The sequence below is a fragment of the Pundamilia nyererei genome, unplaced genomic scaffold (assembly GCF_000239375.1).
Source record: "Pundamilia nyererei isolate P.nyererei 1_Seehausen unplaced genomic scaffold, PunNye1.0 scaffold00017, whole genome shotgun sequence".
In the NCBI taxonomy this organism is placed as follows: Eukaryota; Metazoa; Chordata; class Actinopteri; order Cichliformes; family Cichlidae; genus Pundamilia; species Pundamilia nyererei.
In genome coordinates, this window is record NW_005187418.1 from 4,617,896 (window position 1) to 4,641,797 (window position 23,902).

At 41.9% G+C, this 23,902-nt stretch overlaps 1 protein-coding gene across 4 annotated transcripts in view; it reads right to left on the bottom strand.

The window, feature by feature from the left end:
- The window catches only part of sdk2b (sidekick cell adhesion molecule 2b), a 276,202-nt gene that overhangs the window by 20,885 nt on the left and 231,415 nt on the right, over positions 1-23,902 (bottom strand). For all 4 annotated transcript variants that reach the window (XM_005725909.2, XM_005725908.2, XM_013909013.1 and 1 more), the window contains exons 10-32: positions 23,455-23,571; positions 23,008-23,175; positions 22,516-22,618; positions 19,849-20,025; positions 18,687-18,823; positions 17,071-17,218; positions 15,565-15,705; positions 14,510-14,691; positions 13,886-14,001; positions 12,605-12,800; positions 12,126-12,224; positions 10,663-10,854; positions 6,665-6,786; positions 6,416-6,525; positions 5,497-5,647; positions 5,121-5,358; positions 4,245-4,360; positions 3,851-4,040; positions 3,592-3,690; positions 2,903-3,097; positions 1,988-2,189; positions 1,483-1,586; positions 351-421 (exon numbers count right to left, since the gene is read on the bottom strand). In XM_005725909.2, coding sequence (XP_005725966.1) covers positions 351-421; positions 1,483-1,586; positions 1,988-2,189; positions 2,903-3,097; positions 3,592-3,690; positions 3,851-4,040; positions 4,245-4,360; positions 5,121-5,358; positions 5,497-5,647; positions 6,416-6,525; positions 6,665-6,786; positions 10,663-10,854; positions 12,126-12,224; positions 12,605-12,800; positions 13,886-14,001; positions 14,510-14,691; positions 15,565-15,705; positions 17,071-17,218; positions 18,687-18,823; positions 19,849-20,025; positions 22,516-22,618; positions 23,008-23,175; positions 23,455-23,571 — 3,374 coding nt within the window. The remainder of the gene's footprint in view (positions 1-350; positions 422-1,482; positions 1,587-1,987; positions 2,190-2,902; positions 3,098-3,591; positions 3,691-3,850; positions 4,041-4,244; positions 4,361-5,120; positions 5,359-5,496; positions 5,648-6,415; positions 6,526-6,664; positions 6,787-10,662; positions 10,855-12,125; positions 12,225-12,604; positions 12,801-13,885; positions 14,002-14,509; positions 14,692-15,564; positions 15,706-17,070; positions 17,219-18,686; positions 18,824-19,848; positions 20,026-22,515; positions 22,619-23,007; positions 23,176-23,454; positions 23,572-23,902) is intronic.

Here is a 23,902-nt window from a genome sequence, read left to right on the forward strand (position 1 = left end):
GCTGAAGAAAAATCCCCTTTGATTAAACAATGAGAGGAACAAACCCACAGGAGAAAGAAAAAAAGCACAAGCAACTCTCGATCCTCATAAAGTCTACAAGTGTTCTCCATAAAACTAAAATTGTGTCTCAGAGCCTCCTGTTTTTCTTTTTATGACCTGTTAATTCAGGTGGGAATGCGGGTGAGAGTGCTTTTTATTACGCAGACAGTGTGGCAGTGTGTTTATCAGTCTATACTGTAAGTATAGGCCTAGCTGTTTGCTATCAAGCTCTCTTAGAAGCCACTTTCCCACACTCGAACAGATCACGAAGTTTGAAAACATATATATAAAGTTGTTTTGTTTGTTCTTACCTGCCAGCGGATCAGCACTGACGTTGTTGTGTATGGCGTGACAGAGAGAATCGAGGGCGCTTCGTCAGGCACTGGGGTAATAAAAGTGAAATAAATGAGCTAAATTGACCTGAAAATCTGCACAATTCAAGATGCTTAACCTATCCATGTGCAGTGGCATTCATGGAGCATAAATACACAACAGCCACAACAGAAGAACCATTGATGAGTCAGAAATAGCTGAGGGAAAGATCAGCAGAGTTTCTTGATTTGGATAAGCACCACTGGGCAAACTTTTGTTTTCTTTTATAAAGTTGCTCTTTTGTCTCATGATGGTGCAGTTGTTGTTGTCTTTGCCAGTAATGTCCAAATCACAGCAAAAGGCAAATTGATGCAGACATAAAACTGTTTTCACTATGATACAGATCAAAGTCATACCTCTGACTTTTTGTGTTTAAACGTAACCTACATTTTAAATAACAACTTGATACTATACACTAACATATAAAAGATGTCACAAAGGAATAGCTTGTTTTGTGAAAATGAACACTAGCGTTCACACTGGCTGACAGCTTGAGAGTGTCACTAAATGAAAATGACCACATTCACCAAGAAAGTGTCTTGCACAACACACCATAAATGTGCCATACATCAATATGGCATATATTCAAAAAATTACATACGAGTAAGCTTTAGAGGCACTTCTTATTAGCTACAGAGCAAGCCAGACAAGACATTTCCAGCTTTATACCAAGTTTGTGCTTAAGGATGAGTCACACAAGAGCAAAAATAGATGTTCAAAAAAGTTTATTTTTGAATAACTTGCAGTCGGCAGCCAAGTTGTCCCAAACCACTTTGTTGCCAAGCAGCTGTGGTAACCAATTGGTTGTCCAGATGTTAAGCACGTAACACCCTCAACCTCTGGGCCATGTTTAAGTGCAAGGTGATTGCACAAGTTGGCTGGTCACAGGAAACCTGTCTCCAAACAAGCACGTTTTGACTTGAACTTGGACTCTTTTAGTCTTACCTTAGTTAACAGCAATCAAAAATAGACCCACTTCTTTCTGATCAAGGTAAACGATGCATCATGTCATCAGATTTTTATGCTGTAAACGATGAGAATAAAGATTTTTGCTCATCGTGTTACTCTTACCATCCTGTAGAGTTGTGATTGCTTCACTTTCCTGACTGTACTCGCTGTCCCCTATGTCATTGGTGGCTTTTATTCTGAACTGGTAAGATGTGAAGGGTTTCAGCCTTAGGGATGAAAGCACAGAAAAGCACATCAATCTTTATCACAAACTGCAGCATTGAAACTTCAAACTTTTTAAACTCCATACATCAAAAAGAGAGTCTCACTGCGAGGTTTAGAAGCAAACTATTAGGCATACTTTAAACCAAACTGGAACCTTAATGGCAAATACAGTTTCACATTTGTACTTGCCAAATGCATTTCCATCGTTTACGTTCCAAACTGCAATCCTCTGGAAACATTATTCTCTAAAAGAACACATTTCTTATGCCAGCTATTCAAAAGCTAGGGGAATATTAAAGAGGAAGCGTCAGCAAGAAGTGTGAGAACACATTTGTTCTAATAAAGGGAATGTGAAAATTTACACCTTAACGTAACCAGATGTCGTTACTTGATGATACTCTACCTGGATACTATGTAGGTTGTGGCCTCGTGGCTGACAGATGCTGAGTGGACCGTCCAGTTGCTTTCAGGAAGCTCTCTTAGCTGGACCGTATAGTAACGCACGGGGGACAGGCCGTCACTACCAGGCTCCCATGAAAGCAACACCTGGCGAGCCTGAACGTGTTTTTGAGGAACCAGGGGGCGGCTGGTAGGCTGAGGACGAGCTGGAGCAAAAACAGAGGCAAGTAAGGGAAAGAGAAACGGGCAACGGAATACAAGGACGACTGCTGTGTGCGCATGTGACACACGAATTGGGACAAACTGAGTGTTTGGAGAAGTTGCAGATGTGCGGGGGGAAAAATTGGAGCTATTAGAAACAGTTTTTTTAAAATATACTTCTTGTTTTCCATTTACTCATATTTGCATGAGCTATGTAGAGCTGACAAGAAAGAAGAAAGTGTGATTCTGGTGCTGGAATGAAAAGTAGCTGAGAAACTAAAGTAGCATAGTACACGATCCACAACATGCCTTGAGGGAAGCAGATGGACTGATGCATTCTCACAATGACATCAGAGTGCTTCAATAAATACCCACAGGGCACAGACACTCCTCTAGAAAACACATCTGCTCGCTGAACTGTTGACTGGAAATGAACTAAGTGCAACGAAGGCTTAGTGCAGCTCTCTGCATGTTATGCCATTACGGAGATCATACACATGTGTCTGTTCTCAGGTCTCAGCACCATTTATACAACTGTTACTATATTTCCTGCATTGTTAGAGAAATACAAATTATGTTGCTACTACGCTTCCAAACACCACTTCATCAGCATCAGATGAAACATTTTATTCATATTCACAATTAAATTGTTGTTTTTATGACTCCCCCACATATCCAGCGCTCGAATATGTCAGTATTAAAATCCACATCGAGTTACCTCTTTTCTCCGTGGTAACCACGAGCGCCTCGGCCGCCTCACCCCAGCCTTTCCTTGTCTGTGCCGTGATGCGAAACACATAGACAGTTTCTGGCTTGAGGTTAGTCACCATGTACTGGCGGGCGCTAGGGTTCAGCACATCCACTGTGGCTGTGTTGCTATTGGTGGAGTTGAGGTGGTACGTGATCTGGTAAGCTGGAGAAGAGACAAATGGTCTTAATAAAGCTGTCAAAGATGCTCTGGGTTAGAATGAAACATGTATTTCAGTGGTATCTGAAGAAACAGTTGTTTATACTGTTAATAAAAGGGAAATCAAGCTGCGCTGCAGACAGCTGTGTTCCTTCTGACAGGATTTCATTAGCATCTGCTCCTCTATGCTACTTTGTAGGTCTGTCACACTGGACAGTTTAAACTAAATTATCCAACAGATGTTTAATGGAATAAATACTCACAAGGAAATCCCCAGTAAGCCAACAAGAGAATCCCAGTCCCTTTATTGCAAACCGGAAAATAACAAGACTTGATTTCCCCCAACGAATACGGTCTAATCCACTCAGTTGGGGAAAAAAACCCAAATCAAAGTTTGCAAAAGTATGTTTACAATGATTGGGAGCAAAAACTGTTGCCATTGATTTCTAGAGTAGAATTAGGGGCCAAATCTTAATAAAAAACATTTTGTATGTACTAACCAAGTATAATGCCATTCGGCTGGGCAGGGGACTGCCAAATAAGGCGGACTGAGGTGGTCCGGACTTCAGGGAACAGGATACCCACTGGAGGTCCTGGGACTGTGAAGACCACACAAAGATTTAAAGTTTTTTCAGACATAACATACAAGTAGCCCCTCCCTTTTCTTAATTCTCTTACCAAAATATTCAGCACAATATCAATTGATATTTATTTTTACATAATTGGAATGCTCAATCTTGCTCTATCCTGTGTTCCTACCATCATCCAGGGTCCTTTCAAGAATAGGTGGAGTGCTCGGCCGTCCATCTCCAATCCGTGTGAATGCCAGAACTTGGATCTCATAGAGCACATATTTCCCCAGACCAGTCAGCTGGACACTGTGAGTGGCATTCCCTTCTACTGTCCAGAAGTGGACTGGACTGTCCGAGTCTTTTTCTTTATAAACCACCTGACTCGGTGAGGAGACAGGAGAAAGAGGTTGGGAAAAGTGAATGTGGAAATTAAGTAGGACAAATAGCCTCAAAAACCGCAACCATGCTGTGTATTTCACTGCTTAAAAGAAGCTCAAGTTTTTTCCAAACTAATTAGATGCCTCGGAAAGCTCAGTAAATAAAAGGTGTATAGCTGCCAAATATAAAAAGCAGAAATAGACCTTGTAGCCCAGAATGAGCCCGTTCCTGTCCGGCTCTGGGACTTCAAACCAGCGCACCAGGATGCTGCTTGAAGTAGTTGCAAAGGCAGAGACGTTGGTGGGACCACTGGAGGGAACTGGGAACAATAAAGAGATTAGAGGGCTGGATAGTCTAGTGTTTGCCACATATTCCAAAAAGTCTGTCATATATGCTGTGTATGAGGGCAATTACTGTGTACATACGGATCTAAAATAGAGAAGGATTTATTATTTGTGTTTGCGTATGCACACAGAAGCTTCTATTATTTTGGCTTGGTGGAAAAAACCCTCAAGAATAGGGCTCTTCTCCTCCTTGGCACTCATCCTTGGACAACATGCCTGATTCCTAATAATTTGCTGGAGTATGGGGAAAAAAAGAGCGCAGGAATTCCACATTTAAGTCCATGTGTTCTCAATTTCCTCAGACTCCATTCTTAGCTCCTTCCATGTCTTTCTGTCCAATGCCTGGTGAAAGCGTGAAAGCAGACGCAAGAATGGAAAAGCAGTGTCTTTGCTTATATTAAAGAGGCTATTAAAAATACTCTAGCAGGGCATCTGAGCAGGAAACAATCTGCTCATGGATTTACCATATGGCAAAGTGTTAAGTGTTTGTTTGACACCTCTAATATGACTAATAATAAAGATATTCAGCACAGATGCTGCAAATACAGTATCACAGAAGTAATCAGCGTGTTTTTATTTCTGGGTTGTGAAAATGTGTTTGATGTTCACACAAATATGTGTGAGGCAATTTAGGAATTTGACCTTTAACAGAAAAAAGAAGATTTGACTAATCTGATGAAGTTTGTGCATTACTTTTCCAAACAAAATAGCGTTTTTCCACAGCGTGGAACTCACCAGACTCCCGTGTCCTGCCTCTGACCGGTTGGCTCCAGGGTCCCACTCCAATGCCGTTTACAGCCTGGACCCTGACCTCATATTCTGTCCACTCCTCCAGGTCCTCAATAGTAAACTCTCTCTCCAGACGGTCGGTAATAACATGGGTGAGTGGATGGCCCTGTGAGCCTGCACGGGAGTACTGAACCCTGTAGCCCACCTGCTCTGCATTCCCATTATATTCCCATTCAGGCAAAGGCTGAGGGGAAGGAGATGGTGTTCACATTGAGAGATATTGGACTGACTAACAGGCCTGTTTCCTTCAACTCATCAAGTTTTTCTTACAGTGTGACATCACTAACAAAAACTGGCATTTTAGAAAAAGATTTCTCCTTACCATCCATCGTAACCAGAGGCTTGTTTCACTAGCGGTGCGCAGGGTGACGTTGGCAGGGGCCATGTCGGGAGGAGCTGGTAGGGTCTGAATTTTTCTGGAGGGCTGACTGGGAGGACTGGTACCCACTATGTTCACCTGACGCATCCGAAACCTGGTATATGGATTTGAACATCATAACATGAATCTCGCTTGAGAAAACACTTACTTGATTTCAGCTGTAGTCCTGAAACTGGGAATCTGGCAGCTTAAAATGAACCTGCAATGATCAGCATTATAGTCGCACTTGCATCCTCTTACATGAGGCTTATTGCATTTGAACAAGATCAGAGCGCTGAATATGAATAAAGCATGAATATGCTGTGGGGGGCTTATTTGCGTTATGGCCTGAATATGCAAAACAACTATTTTTTTGCATTTAACTATATTGAAATGAAAAGTGGCAGCGCTGATGTTGGAATGATGAGAACTATAGCTGTTGTGAGCCTTTAGGGATTGGCTCAGTGAAATGCTAATTGCTTATATTGAATGCGATCGTGAAAAACAAGCCAAGATAAAAATCAGGCATACACTTAAAAAAAACTTTTAAAATAATCTTGAATTCAAATTAAAGGAAAACATAATGAGATAAGCTGCTGGGACATGCTGAAATGAAAGTGCACATACACAAACGGCACATGATTACTTTCAATTAAAACTGGCATTGCTAAGTTAACACTAATACTGATGTGACTTTGTGTGTCTGTACAAAAGTACAGTGCAGCAGATCAGTTTTTATTTGTTCTTTTCAGCATGTGTTCTGCCACAGGAGAATGTGTACTGAGGTGAATGTGTAGTATGTCTGCAGAAGTACTTTGTATTTAATAATTTTGGAACTCAGGTACACAGTAAAGATTCACAGAAACAAGTTTCCAGTCATTACCTGTAAGAAGTATATGGGTTGAGACCTGGCACCTCTAAGGAGCGAGCCTCAGGTTCGTTGAACACCTGGTGGACCATCAACCAATCCTCATTTTCTCCTACTGCACCCACCTGGGAATAAGACAACAGATGAGTCAAATACTGCACCTCTCTTTCTGAGGAACCGAGGAAAGTAGTGAATTTTTACTGAACTTTTTAAATATAACTAAAAAACAAATAAATTATTAGTTCCAGTTAAAATCTGGCTCACCTGGGCCTCCACTAGCCAGCGGGAAATGGAAGTTTTGCCATCATAGCCAGGTTTGAACTGCAGGTTGATGGAGCGTGGGCCAATATTGGAAATTGCCATGTTGGTAGGAGGGCCAGGAAGCTCTGTGAGGAAGCAAAAAACAAACAAACAAAACAATTAAAAGAGTCACATAAAGCAATAACTGGGCTGATATTACTATGTCACTGGAGAATGTGCACTAAGATATGGATATTTTTCTCTTGCTGCCTCTTCCACAGGGCAAGTTGTTGAGTCTGTGGACTACATAGGAAAATCCATCAACCACAGCACCCTCTTGTGGCAGAACAGATACTGCACACATATATTTCTCTGCTATCTCATGCTATTCTCTCCAGAGTGCTCCCACCTTCAGCCAAGACACCAAAAAAGAAGATTAGATTTGGAAAAGATGCTTACACACAGTACACAGATAGAGACAATGCCATGAATGTCAATTACACTGCAGTTATCTGGATATATGATTCAATCTGATATCCTACTTGTTTACACTTGAGCTAAATAAACAACAAGGGGGGGCAAATCTGAAAATGGTGAATTCAAAGAACAGCAAGAAAGCATTTTTGCATACAGTGGGGCAAAAAAGTATTTAGTCAGCCACCGATTGTGCAAGTTCCCCCACTTAAAATGATGACAGAGGTCAGTAATTTGCACCAGAGGTACACTTCAACTGGGAGAGACAGAATGTGAAAAAAAAAATCCATGAATTCACATGGTAGGATTTGTAAAGAATTTATTCGTAAATCAGGGTGGAAAATAAGTATTTGGTCACCTCAAACAAGGAAAATCTCTGGCTCTCACAGACCTGTAACGTCTTCTGTAAGACGCTTTTCTGTCCCCCACTCACTCATTACCTGTATGAATGGCACCTGTTTGAACTCATCATCTGTATAAAAGACACCTGTCCACAGCCTCAAACAGTCAGACTCCAAACTCCACCATGGCCAAGACCAAAGAGCTTTCGAAGGACACCAGGAAAAGTATTGTAGACCTGCACCAGACTGGGAAGAGTGAATCTACAATAGGCAAGCAGCTTGGTGTGAAAAATCAACTGTGGGAGCAATCATCAGAAAATGGAAGACATACAAGACCACTGATAATCTCCCTCGATCTGGGGCTCCACGCAAGATCTCATCCCGTGGGGTCAAAATGATCATGGGAACGGTGAGCAAAGATCCCAGAACCACACGGGGGGACCTGGTGAATGACCTGCAGAGAGCTGGGACCAAAGTAACAAAGGTCACCATCAGTAACACACTACAACGGCAGGGAATCAAATCCCGCAGTGCCAGACGTGTTCCGCTGCTGAAGCCAGTGCATGTCCAGGCCCGTCTGAAGTTTGCCAGAGAGCACATGGATGATACAGCAGAGGATTGGGAGAATGGTTTCATCTGACCACATGACAAAGTAGAACTTTTTGGTATAAAGTCAACTCGTCGTGTTTGGAGGAAGAAGAATACTGAGTTGCATCCCAAGAACACCATACCTACTGTGAAGCATGGGGGTGGAAACATCATGCTATGGGGCTGTTTTTCTGCCAAGGGGACAGGGCGACTGATCCGTGTTAAGGACAGAATGAATGGCGCCATGTATGGTGAGATTTTGAGCCAAAACCTCCTTCCATCAGTGAGAACTTTGAAGATGAAACGAGGCTGGGTCTCCCAACATGACAATGATCCAAAACACACCGCCCGGGCAACAAAGGAGTGGCTCCGTAAGAAGCATTTGAAAGTCCTGGAGTGGCCTAGCCAGTCTCCAGACCTCAACCCCATAGAAAATCTGTGGCGGGAGTTGAAAGTCCGTGTTGCTCGGCGACAGCCCCAAAACATCACTGCTCTCGAGAAGATCTGCATGGAGGAATGGGCCAAAATACCAGCTACTGTGTGTGCAAACCTGGTAAAGACCTATAGTAAACGTTTGACCTCTGTTATTGCCAACAAAGGTTATGTTACAAAGTATTGAGTTGTATTTTTGTTATTGACCAAATACTTATTTTCCACCCTGATTTACGAATAAATTCTTTACAAATCCTACCATGTGGATTTATGGATTTTTTTTCCACATTCTGTCTCTCACAGTTGAAGTGTACCTCTGGTGCAAATTACTGACCTCTGTCATCATTTTAAGTGGGGAAACTTGCACAATCGGTGGCTGACTAAATACTTTTTTGCCCCACTGTATATGAATATCAACACTTTTTGTGCTTGTCTAGGTAGTATTGGATAATTTATGCGAGTGCAAAAACGGATTCATTATTCATCATTTTTTACCTCATACTTTTTAAAATATTAAACCTACTAGGCAATCCCCTCTTCCCAAAGTGCAATATAGTTAACATAAATTCTAGTTGAAGACATTAATCCAAACCATAGCCCATCGGTATGACCCAGTATTTTTTGAAAAAAAGATATCATCATTGCCACATGGGGATACTAAACTGTTTTTTCCAAGATTGCTTAAATGTGAATATATTCAATCATAATGAAACGCAGATTATGTGTCGCTGTAAAATGACCACCTCTAAATTATTTGCATGACTGATTACTGAGGTTGCTTTTAGCTGGGTCATTACAGTACAGTTGCAGGCACATAGGCGTTTTCTTTATACCTATACAATGGGAGTAATTGCTATTCTGAACGTAAGTGCTACACTGAGGCCTGTTCTCAATAAAACAGCCTGTCATTTCACAGGTTTCACAGATGTACAGCCTCTAAATGTAGCTCCAGTAATTGACGTGGGCATTGTGTTTCTGTTGCACCGTTTTGCAAATATGAAATCATTAAACACTGTAATCGTCCTTAATGCTATCGAGGGAGCTATTATTTCACGAATGTCGGGGAGATACGTGCATGTGCAGGTTTTTGGTTTTTTTTTTGCTTCTGTCCTAGATGAGGTGACCGGGGTCAGATTTCATTGTGTCTGGCGCCAGACAACATTGAGTGTGCGCACCGAGTTCAATGCGTGACAGTAAATCTACGGGAAGGGAAGGTTCAGTAAAGGTCCCCAGTTGCTCATTAATTTGAATAAAGACACAATTTTGACTTGAGAATTAATTGAGCTTGGAAAGGTTTTATGATTGTTAATTGGAACTGCACACTGCCTGAGAATGAAGGCATGCGGATAAAGGTAGATATTGTCTGAGTATGTAAAAAAAAAAAATGCTATGGCACTTGTAATGTCAATCAATTTTTCTAACACTTGCTTTTTGCAGGTATCATGTAAAAGCGTACTTTCATTCGCTTTCACAACATGCCACCACCTCTCCTCAAAATAGACATGAACCGTTAACAGATTTTACAGGGACTATTTCTTCAAAGAGCACTCAACTAAGGATGAGTGATACTTAGCCTCAACACAATTGTGTAACGTCTTCTGTTCCAGAGGGCGCTCTCCAAGTACGGAAAAAATGAATGCTGACGATGTCTACAATGAGACTGAATGAACATCGAAACAGGAGCTGCCAATACAAACTGACATTTTGGAGAGGGACTTAAGTGGGCGGGCACAATTAAAGATGCAACTGCAATGTGAGAAATGTAGAATCTAGTGTGTATCCATTCTCACACATGAACTTTAGACAGTGTCAGAAAAATCTGGAAAATTGTCTTTTGTTTTTTGGGGGAAAGCGTTCTGCCGGAGGAGCTGACCACTCACAAGCTGTGAAGTCACTGAACTTTCAGTGCTTTTCTCATACTCGCAAGAATTGATGCAAGATGACACCACACAGGCTTGTAGTATGAGCTAGGAGGTTAAAGACTATTTAACATTCAATATACTGCAGTAATTTGTGTTGTCAGGTGCACCTCTGCCTGGTGATGTTTAGAAAAGTTCAGTGCTGCAGTTCATGTCTAAAAGCTGCTTTTTTTTTTTTTTTTTTTAATTACTCTTTCATATCATCTGGAATAAAAAATTTTGGGCACACAGGCTCTCATGTATCTGTAGTGAATGCTTGGTTACTAACCTGGTGGGACACCAGAGGAAATGGTGGAGGAGGACAGCACGCCCTGGCCCTTGGAGGTCATTCCTCCCACTTCAATAGTGTAGGTGGTGAGAGCAGTGAGCCCGGTGACCCTGTACTCTAAGGTGACATTGGGCAGGTAGTGGGTGACTCTGGTGTTTGTTCGGTTGTACTCCTCCCAAGAAATGCGGTAACCTAAGGAGAGGCAGTGATGAGTGGACACGGACAGAAAATCCTCCAAGGGAAAATCTGACAGCAGTTTTACTACAATAGCAACTCCAGGCTTGCGTGCTACAGGGCAAGCTAACAGAAATATTAAATTAACTTCATCAAAAATTGAATATAGCAAATTAAATAAGCCTGTGATTATACCTCCCTGCACTCACGCATCCTCCGCCCACTCCCATACACACATACAGACACACATGCTCACCCGCTCAAAGTTAATGCAATTTGCTCCTTGGCCAGCAGCTCTTTTCATGTGATTGCACAAAGCATTAAGCAGCATTTCTTGCCAAATCAATAATTTCACATGGCATGTCAGTGTTTGTCTCCTGGGAGCGTGCAACACATTGAAATGTTGGAAAATACTTTACAACATGCTGCTAAATATCAAGCTGTGCAAACATTTAACAATTTGTTAGCTAGATTCTTTAACGTAATACTCAAGAAAAAACATTCTGCATGTGAGTCGATGGAATGAAAGATTTACTGCACATTAAGCGACTGATAAGTCGATGGCGTGGTTGCATGAAAAATAATAGAAACAATATATTGGCCAGTATTATAGAAAAATCACTGAGTAGTAGGGAATGTAATTTTAAGAAAAGCCAAATAACCATTTCTGCACTCTTACCACTGAAAGATTCACTTTAATGATCTATCTCATCAGTCAATGTGATGTTTTATTGGTCTTTATTATGTATGATAATTTAAGGACTTTTTGCCCTTTTATTACTATACTGTTTCATAGTAAAATGGTCACATTTCTGTATATTTCTTCTACGATTGCAAAAGACTTGAGCAATGCCTCTCGAAGGGAGCCTTATTGAGAGATATTTCATATGGAGAGCTTGGGAGAGGAGACAATGTTGGCTGAAAAATGTCATTTTTCAAATATTCTTCTCTTTCTTTCTTTTTTTTTATTTTCTCAAGTGTTGTCTTATTGCTGGTATATTCTGTCTGTGGCTTGGGAAGCACTATGTGCACGAACCCCCACAAAAAACAAAGAAAAACAACAACTAACGACAAAGAACCTCTCCTGGGCTGGCTTCAGTAAATGAGTTCAAGCAGCTGCAATATAAAACCAAATCCTCCGGTCTCAGTTCAACCTGAGCACTGCCTCATGCGACTGGTGTCTGTCAACCCAACTCTGACAAATACCACCTTGGAAAAAAAAAAAGGTGCTATTTCTCACCTTTTCTGCCTCTGGCTACAAGTATAATTTGGGAGTTATGTGAATGTACCTGTGAGAACTCCATTCTTCTCGCTGGGCTCACTCCAGCTGACTTTCAGTGAAGTGTCCAAGATCTCGGTGAAACTCAGATGACCCACTGCACCGGGGGCTGAATAGGAACAAATAAGAATAATGAGCACGCCTAAGAGGCTTTGAGCCACAGCTGTACAGGTGATTGACTAGGATCTGGAAATAGCCACTCATTGCTGACATCTTAAGAGTTTGGATTTTAAAATTTGAAAAAAACGAAGAAAGAAAAACCCGTGAATATGAGCCGGGGTACACTGGGAATTTTTACCACTTCGCAAATATTCTGTAAAGAACTATATCCCAATTATGATGATGCCGAATATACTCATTCATTAGCACTTTTCTACAACTCCTTACTACATGAATAATAGATCTTGCCCAAAGGATGTGTTACTGTGAGATGCATGTGTCCCCATGCCACCGTGGGAGAGGCAAAAGTGTGGAAGAAAAGTCACTTACTGTCCTCGTGCGTCCTCAATGCTTTAGGCGGGCTGCGGGGGCCGTCTCCGGGTGTGGTGAAGCACAGCACAGAGGTGTAATACTCGGTGAACTTCTTCAGACCTGTCACATATCCCACATGGACGCTGTCCTGGAAGTTCGGTCGTACTGTTACCATGGCAACTTCGTCATCCTTTCCAGGTTCCCAGGCCAGCAACTAAAGTGGGGGGAAAACAATGTAAAAACAAAAGAAAAAATAGAAAAAAAGAAAGGAAATTACCCACACGGTTGAAAATAAAGCGACTAATCCTTTTTCTTCTGTAATAATTCTCACAAAACTAACAGTAGTGTCTCTCTGTGGTGGTCCTAAGCCACTCCGAGGAGAGATTTGGCATCATAGCTCTCCCAAATATATTTAGAAAAATGCCCTAAAGAGGTTTTGACTGGGGGAGAGTGACTGAATAACTCCACCAATGTAGGCTCAAGAGAGACATGATAGCATCCCATCATTGCACACCATATAGCATCTACAAATGGGGTCTGGATTGACCAATTAGCTGCTTGGTAATGAGTCCCAATGGTTGTCTATTGGGTTGTTTCCAGTTTTCAGAGTGAGCGAGCTTCCAGGGAAGTAAAGAATTGGCTAGAGGATGTCAGCGGGATAAATGCTTGATTGTCCGCCTTCATTTTCCAGCTCTCCGTTCTGCTTTTGACACACTTTCTATCACCGCCCACACTATCTACCTCCCCTTTTCTCATTGCTTCTTAAGTCTCTTTCCCGGGAGAAAATCCTGGTATTTAAAATTCAGATTGGGTCTTTACAGTATGACCCTTCCACCAAGCTGACTAAGACTTGTGGACTGTCATTCAACAGACAGACAAAAAGAGAGAGAAGAAAAACCCAAAAACATAATTAAGTCTCAGTGGAGTCAGCAGAAAAGTACAACCGCACCATGGATGCAGTTTTGAGAATCCCTGTGGGCTACATTTATTCAAGGTGCACACAAGAGGGGCAGAGATAGCCTACATTTGAGAGCGTCTGACAAAATAATGAAGACATTTATCATTATGGGCACGCAGCCTTACAAAGTTACATATGAGAAATGGTCGTGAGGATAAAGAGAATGACCTCAGACTGACAAATCGGTGAACAGAATCCATTGTTCACACTGGCACCAAATGTCGTTAACCCCCCTGGCTTTTCAATCCCCTGTGCTACATGTAATACTACATGCTCAACTGTGACAGGTCTGCCAAGTGGATGTGATGGCTGGTGGTGTTGACACTGCGGCATCTACTGACCTTGTAGCCCTGGTTAATGCCGTTGATGAACTGGGGGTTAGGGGCTGTCCACGTAAAACGGATAGTTGTTGAGTTGACCGACTCGGCCTGCACGTTGCCTGGAGCTATGGTGGGCACTGGGATGGATGAGGAGAGGAAGAAAAAGTGAGACAGAGCGGAAGAAAAAATAAAAGAAGAACAGAAGGCAAAAAACAAGGGTGTGACAATGCCTTTCAATTCGCTGTTGCAAGTCTGCCTGCATCAGTTTAGATGTCAGTATTGATTGCTGCTGCGTAGGTCAGAGCAGATACCACCATTACTCTCTCTCTGGTACTTAAACCTTACACCAGAACTCTTTGTGGGTTTGTTTGCAGTGGTGTGACCTATTTATGGGTTTTAGAGTCACATCATTGTGTTTCTTACAAAGAAGATAACAGTTAGCACTAGCTTTTAGAGCTGATTTCAGTAATATATATGCAGAAATAAAATAAAATGAAAGATTTACACTGTATTTGTAAGATACTGAATGCTTGATTGACACATCTTAAAGATAAGCTTGACTGAATTTAGTAAAAAATAATATACATGCATGCTCACTGAATAATGGGACATTAAATAAGAAGGAAAGAGCTATTGAGTGCTTACCTCCTTGCAGGGTCCACTCAGTAACCTTATGGCTGAAAGTGCCCAAACCTGCCCCATTGTAGGCAGCCACCTCAATCTCATAATTGGTCCAGATGATGAGGTCTTCCAGCAGCAGTGTGGTCATATCTGGGCTGGAAATGTTCTTGATTTGGTAGTCCACAGGCAGCCCAGTGAGACGATACCTGTGATAGACATGTATAAACTTGTTGGACTATTCAGAAGATTGGACACCTGTTCTGGATGAGAGTCCATGTGTTTGCAGATTTTGTACCTTATCTCTGACAGTTTAGTTGTTTCACTGACAAAGACATTACTATTTTACCTGAGCCCAGCAGTGCATTAGAATCCCTGCTAGGGGGAGACAAAGCACTAGCCAACAAGCAATTAAAAACTGACAGCACTGACTGTTGTCTGGAAAACACCTGCTGTTTTATTTGGATGTAATGAATAAAAAGCCTGACAGAAAACCAAACTAATTACATGCCTACAGGATTTACAGTCAGTTTGGCATATTGCTGACTTTACCTAATAGACTTGCTGAAGTTTGTTTTAAGTCAAATCAGCCATTAAATTTTGTTTTGTTTTTTTTCCTCACAGACAAGATATGCATGTATATCTTTAAATACAGCGGTAAGGGATGTAAAACATACTCCAAGTGAGCTGCTCCTAGTAGTTTTCCACTCCAAAACCAAAGACATAAATTAAAATAGATGGATCAATAATAAAGTTAGAAGAATATTTTACACTTTACAAAACGCTGTAGAAAAGCATTTAGACTTCTGTCTGTTCAGAAAGAAAGTGCAAATGCAAAATATGAAGGTCACAAATCAAAAACGAAATCCATCATCACGTAAGAACACTGACAAAGGAAGCACAATAGATGTGCACACCACTTTGTAGCTTCCTTTAAATATAAAATATGATCAAATTTCTATTACACTGACTTGAGAAAGTACTTGGAGTCCCTCATTTTAAAACATGGACCGTCAACACTGTGTAAATTCTAACCATTCACATAAATGTAAGAGACAGGGAGGTGTCTGTGGAGATTTTACCGAACGATGTAGCCTCTGAGGATGCCGTTCTGGTGGCTTTCCGGTGGAGGCTGCCACTGGATCATGATAGATTGGTTGGTCCGACCACTAGCAATGACATTTTGAGGAGGAGCACTGGGGGACTCCTCTGGGAGAGAGACCCTGCAGAACACACACACAAATATTGCACTGATAAGACATTATATTAAAACCACTAACATGTGATAACTCGTGTGTAACACCAAACATCTATTTCTGCTGTCTGCTTTCTGCTATCTTAAGCCTCAGTAAAGTTTGCAAGGATTTTGAATTGGCAAAGGGTCGTTGCTGGTCTCTAAGCATGTGAGATGGGGGGCTTTGGGTCCTGGCAGTCATGTACCAGCCACGTAAACATTTCTATAGACCCAGCGCACACATACAGTCCTTTTCTCAGCATAAAATCTTGCCCCACAAAAACCCTTTCAGGAATAGCTAAAGGAATAGGAATCCGGTGGGATGCACTGCAACAGGTTCAGTCCACAGAGGTCCCACTCACAAAGGTCTAAAGCAACCCCAGAGATCTCATGTCTATACCTTAATAGGTCAGAGCTTGTTTCAAGGGAGACCAGTGAGTTATTAGGCAGGCAGGATTTTAGTTTTAATGCTCCAGCTACTCGATGCAGAAGTTTAAAAAATGAAGAAATTCCAGCTGAAGCATTTCCCCGTACAATATCTTCTGTCTCATAACTGTGTCCTTCCATATCCTTTTGTTTGTGAAAAAACTGTCACCGTTTCTTGTTTGCTTTTGCTCTCCGAAATATGTGCAATACTCACCACCTTGAAATCACCTCTGAGGAACTGAAAGGATACCTAGGCTACCTAAAAGCTATATTTCTACTGTGATAAAACACCCCGTGTGTCTGGGGAGAAAATGTGTATGAGAGATGGGAGCGAGATCACCGGTACTGACTGTCCCAAATGGTCTCATGGAGAGTTCTGTGCTGCACCCCCCGTGACACACAAATGAAGCTCCCTATGGCTCTCCTATGGCTTGGGAGCTCCCAGCAGGAGGCAGCGTGACAGACTGGTGGAGGAAAAGAATGTAGCCAAGAAGGGATAGGGAGAACAATCAGTGCTTGAAGTTGTGTGAGGCCACAGAGAAGCCAACAGCGGTCTCGCCTCAAACCTAAATCCTCCCTGTGGCTTTCAGAGTCAGTAGGTGTTTGTGTGTTTGAAAATGCGCGTTTGAAAATGCGTGTTTACATGCAATTGCGCACGTTTGTATGTGTATTCTCCTCGGGAGGCTTACATGTATATCCCTCTTCTCTCGACTCTTGACTGAAGGGATCAGTCAATCCGGTTGTCTAGGAAACAGATCTCATATACACAATGTACTGTTTACTAACAACCAACAAAGTCCTGTTTTGACTCTTGTTTTTTGACATTGCTTAGGTTTCTCACTGCTACTGCCAATTAAATGGTGTGCTGAAAGGGACAAAAAAGCTTTTAAAATGTTGATGTGAGATATAAAAAGTGTCTTTAGCTCACCGGTCTGTCTCCTTGCTAAACTGTCCCTTTCCCACATCATTAACAGCACAGAGGCGGAACTGATAGGAGCGAGCTGGGATCAAGCCGTTGACCGTCACTGCTGTGGACTCTGGTTCAATATTGGCCAGCAGGATGGCCCAGGGAGCATCTACAAGACAGAAAATCAACTTTTACACCTTTTTTCCTACATGCGCATCCACACAAATACACACCTGAGTTATTGCTATTGTTCCATTCAGGAAGGAGTGCTACATTCCAAGGAATTTCACCAATATCAAAAGGGATTTTCAATTTAATGCCTTCCAGTCATTTTGTCTTAGAAGGTTTTAAAATTCAATTTAATGAAACAAACCAAGCAATGGTTGAAAAAAACAACAAACCCAAAATAGAAGAGCAATAACAGTATTGGTACCCACAGGGAAACTTGGTCTCTGCATTTAAGTATTAGGAGCAGAGAGCAGCTGACATACAGCACCCTGAGACCAACTCCAGATTTAAGCCAGTGCATTTATCAAGGGGACAAGAACAGCAGAATCAGCCTAGCATGTTTTTTGATGGCAGGAAAACCTGGATCCTCAGTTATTCAGGGACTTCTTCCAAATTGGCAAACCATTAATGTTAATACTGTTTACCTCACCTTCCTGTTCTCTTTGATTCTACAAAACAATACAAAGCAAAAGTCCCAAAAGCATTGTTTCCGTTTCCCTCTTACTCCGTGACACTAACAAATACCAGTCTGCTCGTGTAGCTCAGCTTACAAGATGGCAGAAAAGAGAGAAGCTGTGGAAGTATTTACTTTATTTTGAAGACGAAAGACACAACAGTGAAACTCTAATTGCGTGCCTGGGTGATAATAAGTGTCAGCTGCACAGAGTTCTACTTCAAATTTAATAACGGACACCTGCAAGATTAGCACAGACGCTCCACAACGCCGGTGGCCCACGGAGGAGGGAAATGATGCTGGTGCAACAGCTCTGAAACGACAGCGGCTAGTTTTTAGTTCGGCTAAAGCAGCAAGTCAGAGGAAAATTAAGAAGCTTGCCGCTAGTAATACGACAGAGGAGATGCTACCGGTGTCTACTCGCTATATGCAAAAGAAGGCCTGTAGGCTATATGAAAGTGTTCCAAAGAGATGTTACGCTGATGTTATGCCAGTCGAACAAATTGCTTATACCGGCATTTGTTCTGCATCGGGTTACTTTTCAATGGTAATCATGTCATAATGAAACTTTTATGAGTGTTATAACCCGACAGTGACAAGCCCCTTGTTTCAGTGCATTTAATTCAGCAATGCAAATTGGACAGAGCGACTGCGCTATAGTTACAAATCCATGCTGAGCCTAAAGGCAATGATGGACATTCCTAATTAGTGATATTGATCCTGATCTCAAATTCTATTTAATCTTCTTGTAATTTTTTGCTGTATTTGTTTACATTTAAGCTCCTTGGGAAAAACACTGTGAACACAGGAGTCTAAACCAGCCTCTTTTTAACTCACTGCTGCACTGTTAATCCCATGAGCTGAGTTCCCCAAACCTAACTCATCAAATAGAAGGTAGAGAAGGATGCAGGAGAAGGATGCATGACTGGAACAGACAGGACATTTTATGACTTACTGTTCTCAGAAACCTCCAGGATATAGCGTATGAGGGGACTGTTGCCATCAAAAGGCTTGGCCCAAGCCAGGTCGATGGCTCTTTTTTCAGATTTGCTCAGCACGGCCGTAGGGTTCTCTGGGGCATGGGGCAACTGTCTGCAGGGAACAGCAGGACAAGAGCGATAAATAAAAGAATCTCTCTATTACAGCAAACAAGCCGCGGAGCCAAGGGAGTTAGCGAACGTTTCGTTTTTCTCTGAAGATCGCTTGTACAGATCTAAAGTAAGGCAAAAATCTTTTGTAAGAGAGAGATCAGTTAGACAGGTGATGAAATGTGGCGAGACGAGACAGCAAAGATGGTTCCTTGTCAAGATGGACACACAGGCAAACAAAACGAGATGGATATCACTGGAGGGAGGAAAGGGATTGAAAGGCATAAGGAGACAGATAGAAAGAAAATGCACAGGGAGACATGAATAAATGAGGCCAAAGCAGAGGATCATTAATTCATTCAGCCATAAATTCAGATAAGCACAGACAGATTGATAGATAAACCTTATAGCAATGAATTGATATAGACGGTAACTCAGTCAAAAGGCAGGCAGCCAACGAGACGGCCGATAGCACGATAAACAAAGACAGAAACAATCAGTCAGTCAGTCTGGCAAACAGAAAGTTTGATGTCACATTCATATTCAATTCACTCTCGCTGCTGTGGCTCTCTGTGTGCCAAAGTATAACCGTAGCAGGCAAAGTTATGTGGAAGCGAGGGATTTGAGAATAAAAACAGAAGCGCTCGTGCATGCATGTGTAGTATCGGAGATGGAGAATGGAGGCGGAGGTCCCCTGGGGCTGGAAGTGTGTCAGGTGAGAATGAGGACAGGGGAGGTGAGGAAGAACAGGCGTCACTTAAGTGAAAATGAGTCAGCGGTGTCAATAGGAACAGACAGAATAGCAGTGGTGGTAAGCACTCATGTGTCTGGCGCTCGCACATGCGTATGCATGTAAATGTCTGTGCTGCGCCTCTGTGTGTGTGTTGTGTCTCTACAAAGAACATGTTGCTTCCTGTGTTTTTACACTGGAGAATATTGGAGAATCAAAAGGGTGAGAGGAAAAAGGAAGGCCGGTAAATAGAAAGTCGCACGATGGTGATGGTGAATGATGGGAGGAGGGCTTGTTACCTGACACGGAGATGCGCGCTGCGGGAGTCGTTGCCTCCAACAGAGGTCACTCTGCATGTGTAGGTGCCTATGTCACCTGACCAGGTTTGGGAGATGTGAAGCGTACCATCTGCATCTAGCCGCATGCGGGGGATGGACTGAACATTTATCACTGAGCCCTCTTTTTCCCAGACATGCCTGGAATACAAAGACTTCAGTCAGCTGGCTTGTTAAATGTCATCAACGTCATCATCATCTGCTGCATCCATTCCTTCCACTGCATCAGTCAATCAATTTAAACACATTTTTAAAAAAAGGAAACTGCGATATTCACCAGCCTCTGTGTTTTTTCCATTATTACAATTAGTCACAATATAGCATTACTCACCACCTGCACGCCAATCGCACACACTCACACTGCATGTTAAGCACATTCTTTACACTTTATTGCTCAATTAAATCCATGAAATTATCTGTCAAAAGTCGTTTCTAGCATACTTCCAGAAGCTAACGCTGGATAATTTAATTGCCACCCGCTGTAGAGTGGAACTTATCAGGTACATATATATGTATGTCACCTTCAGATTGCAGGTTAACTCTTTTTGACAGTAAAGCAAAGAGTAAACTGAGGTTTTGGTTTTCTTTTATTCGACCACAATCTAAGAAAAACATGTCATTAGTGTGGTTTTTCATCTCCCCTGTCTCTTCAAACTCACCATCACAGGTGCCCCGCATATCATCGCGGCTGACGGGTGCATATCAAACGACCGATTCACACTCATCAAAACTGCGCGGCGCAAACGTGGCTTCAAATGCAGCTTACTCCTCCGAGTAGAAAGGGACTATTGATCACTACTGATGTCAGCTACATGCTCTGAGTTCACTACATTTTCTGTGGAAGGGTTGTTTGTTGCACTGGTTTGGGCAGCAGCTGTAAAGTATTGTGCGAGGGACTCTTTATGTAAAGAAATATGTATATGCTGGTGGCTGACAAACATGGTTAACAGGCGTAGGTGTATGTCTAGGTCACAGGTTTCCTCTCTGTAGTAACAGCAATTCAGTGCATGTATTTATTTATTTTTGTGCGACCCTTAACCCTTCCCTATAGCAGAATTGTAGTGGTGAAAATAAGATAATACGGGTATTAAATGACATACACAACCAAGCTGAGGATGAAGCGTCTTTATTAGCCAATCTAAAAACAAAAAGCTCAACTGCAGAGATTTATTAGGTATTAAACATGTAAGAAATACATAAAAATAGGTTAGGATGAGTTTCAGGATGAGTTAATCTATTTTAATCTTCTCTTCACCAGGAAGACACGGCTGAGTCCCTTAGAAGTGATCCAGATAGTGGTGCAAAGCTTCTAAACAGGTCCTTTTAACTAGCCTTGATATTTTTTTTATGCTAAATCGCCATCAAATTGAGAAGTCAAGTTAAGATTCCTCTGCACAGTCAGGCGCCCACATTCATTAGTAAAGGTCTCTGGGGTCTCTGGGGTCTTCTGATCAGTTGGTCGAATCGTTCTCCTGGCTTGAACTAAAAAAGATTCTGCAGCTTTTGAGGATGTGACTCCTACATTTGAAACTCGGTTTTTTGATCTGTGGACACCGTGGGCATTGGCACATTTAGATGATAGGGCTGGCAAAGTTTCAGATTTGTTGTTGTTGTTTTTAATTTTTAAAAAAAAGTTTCTTCCAAAATGTTATATCCTACTAAATAAGTAAGTTTTTTAAAATTTTGCCCCAAACAATGAAGAATGCATCTGTGACACACACTGACATGCCCCAGATGAACATTTGTACACACATATAGGTCTAGAGATCACAAGGAAAACTATTATAGCCACAATAAAAGGAATGAAGATTAAAGAAATATAACAATGGCTAAAAGAAACACAATTGTGGCAGCTAAAGTCTGAAGGAAACGCTGGCTGCAAACTGTGAGTGTGTAAATTAATAGGGTTACCAATCAACGCCGCATCATTAACGCACAGGTAAATTTTACTTTAATTAAATTAGTGGGCTGTTTAGATGTATTCTTGTGCCTTTTGAGACAATTTCAGGTATTTTCTCTCAGCTGCAAACCTGACAGCATGTATAACTGTTTCAGGAGCAAATAAAGAGAAAATAGAAATATTTCAAACCTTGCCTACAAGGTAACGTCTTAGAGTAAGGTCCCTATACAAATGCCTACAGTACACTGAACTGGCTTTGAAACAGTTTTCTGCCAGGAGGAAAAAAAATGAATCAAGGAATGAAGTTCCCTCTGCTACGAATCCGTATCTCTCACAGATATAAGACATGACAGCTTAACTTGGGTAAAACTTATTCACCTTTCGTGGGACGGGTTAATCAGGAAGACAAACCGCACGACTTACTTTGCTTCTCTTCACTTTTTCTCCTGCTTGTTTGCATGCATTAGCTCCTTCCCGGTGCTTGCTTGCTTTCAGTGTTTGACTTTTCGCTTTTGGATTTGCTGTATTTTGCCCTTTTTCATTAAAAACAAAAGAAAAAGAAAAAAAGGGAACGACTCCCTTTTAACCTGCCTATTTTATGTTGGCCTCCTTTTTTGAGTAACAGTATCTACTGCTTTCAGGTGACATCAGTTTTACTAACAGCCTGTAGAAACTGTTGTATATAAATATGCATTGTGCATATTAATCTGTGTTTCTAAATGGACCCTTACCTGACTGTCACACTTGGGTCGTGTGTGACTCCACAGTTCATAATGGCTTTAGTTCCTTTGATAACGCTCTGGTCCTGTGGGGGGGTGGTAATCCGAGTGCGAGCTGTGGACACAAAATAAAGAAGAAAAGAAAGAGATAGACGGAGAAAAAGATGAAGGAAGTGAGAGAGGGGAAAACGGTCTACAAAATGTCAAAAAAAATGAATTTCAGGAAACTCATTTCAGTCGAAATGACTTGTTCCTGGTTTGTCTTTTGTCTTTTGATGGCTTCTTGAAGAAAACACCAAAATGATGAATCCAGGCTTGCACAGAAGAATGCTTTTGTATTTAGAAATTGAGCATTCCTTTGTTATTATACAGCACAACCTTGTTTCCTGATAAACACGTCTCTCAGTAAAACTGCACTACTCTTTCATTTTCTGTTTCTATCACAAAGTTAGGACTTTTTCAACACATTACATCAGGTATATGCGTTTTTAAAAGCCCACTTACCCCAAACAACAAGGTCAGCAGATGCCTCGTCAATGCCCCTGGAGTTGCTTGCCATGCAAGTGTAGGTCCCGGCATCAGAGATGTGTGAAGGCGAGATGAGCAAGCTGCCTGATTCGAGCAGGGTGAACCGGGGCAGCTGGACTGAACCGCTGGCTAACACGCGCTCACCTGGCATATGGGAACGGACAGCAGAAGTGGTAGGCAGAGAGAAAAGGGTCACACAGAACAGAAGGGAAAAAAATGAGAAAAGCAGATTGTCAAAAACAAGGATGCTGCTTCCCTGATCTGCTATTGGAATGCAAACACAAAAACATGGCAAAAGGTAAATCCCAGTAAAGGAATCAAATCAGGCTTTATTTGTTAAGCCACAGCAAACTGTGGTCCCAATGTTTTACAGATAACAGACATCACAATCTCTCGTGGTGTGAGTATGCGTGTAAAAGAGACCTTTTTGCCAGGTGATAGCTGGTCTTGGAGCTCCAGAGGTCTCACAGTGCAGAATGACTGACATCCCGTCGATCACAGTGCTATCAGAGGGTCCAGCTGTGATATTCGGGGCAATGCCTGAGGGTAGACAAACACACACTGAATAAAGGAAGCTCAGTACAGTAACGAGAGAGGGTAAGAGGGTTATAGAGGTGAGAGAATAACTGTCTGAGGCAAAGCCCCACTTCAAACGTATTTCTTGTAAGCAGCAGCCAGCTGCAGTGTTTAGTCGATGCTTTGTCCCCCTAATTCCAAACGGATTGACACAGGCTTCACCTCGGTGCCATCACTGTCTGCTGCCGGTCTATTTTTTGCACCCGCAGAGATAGCGGATATGAAAGGAAGGAAAAGAAAATGAATGGAGAAGAAGTATAGACAGAAAAGGAAGGCAATTTGTAGATAACTAAAA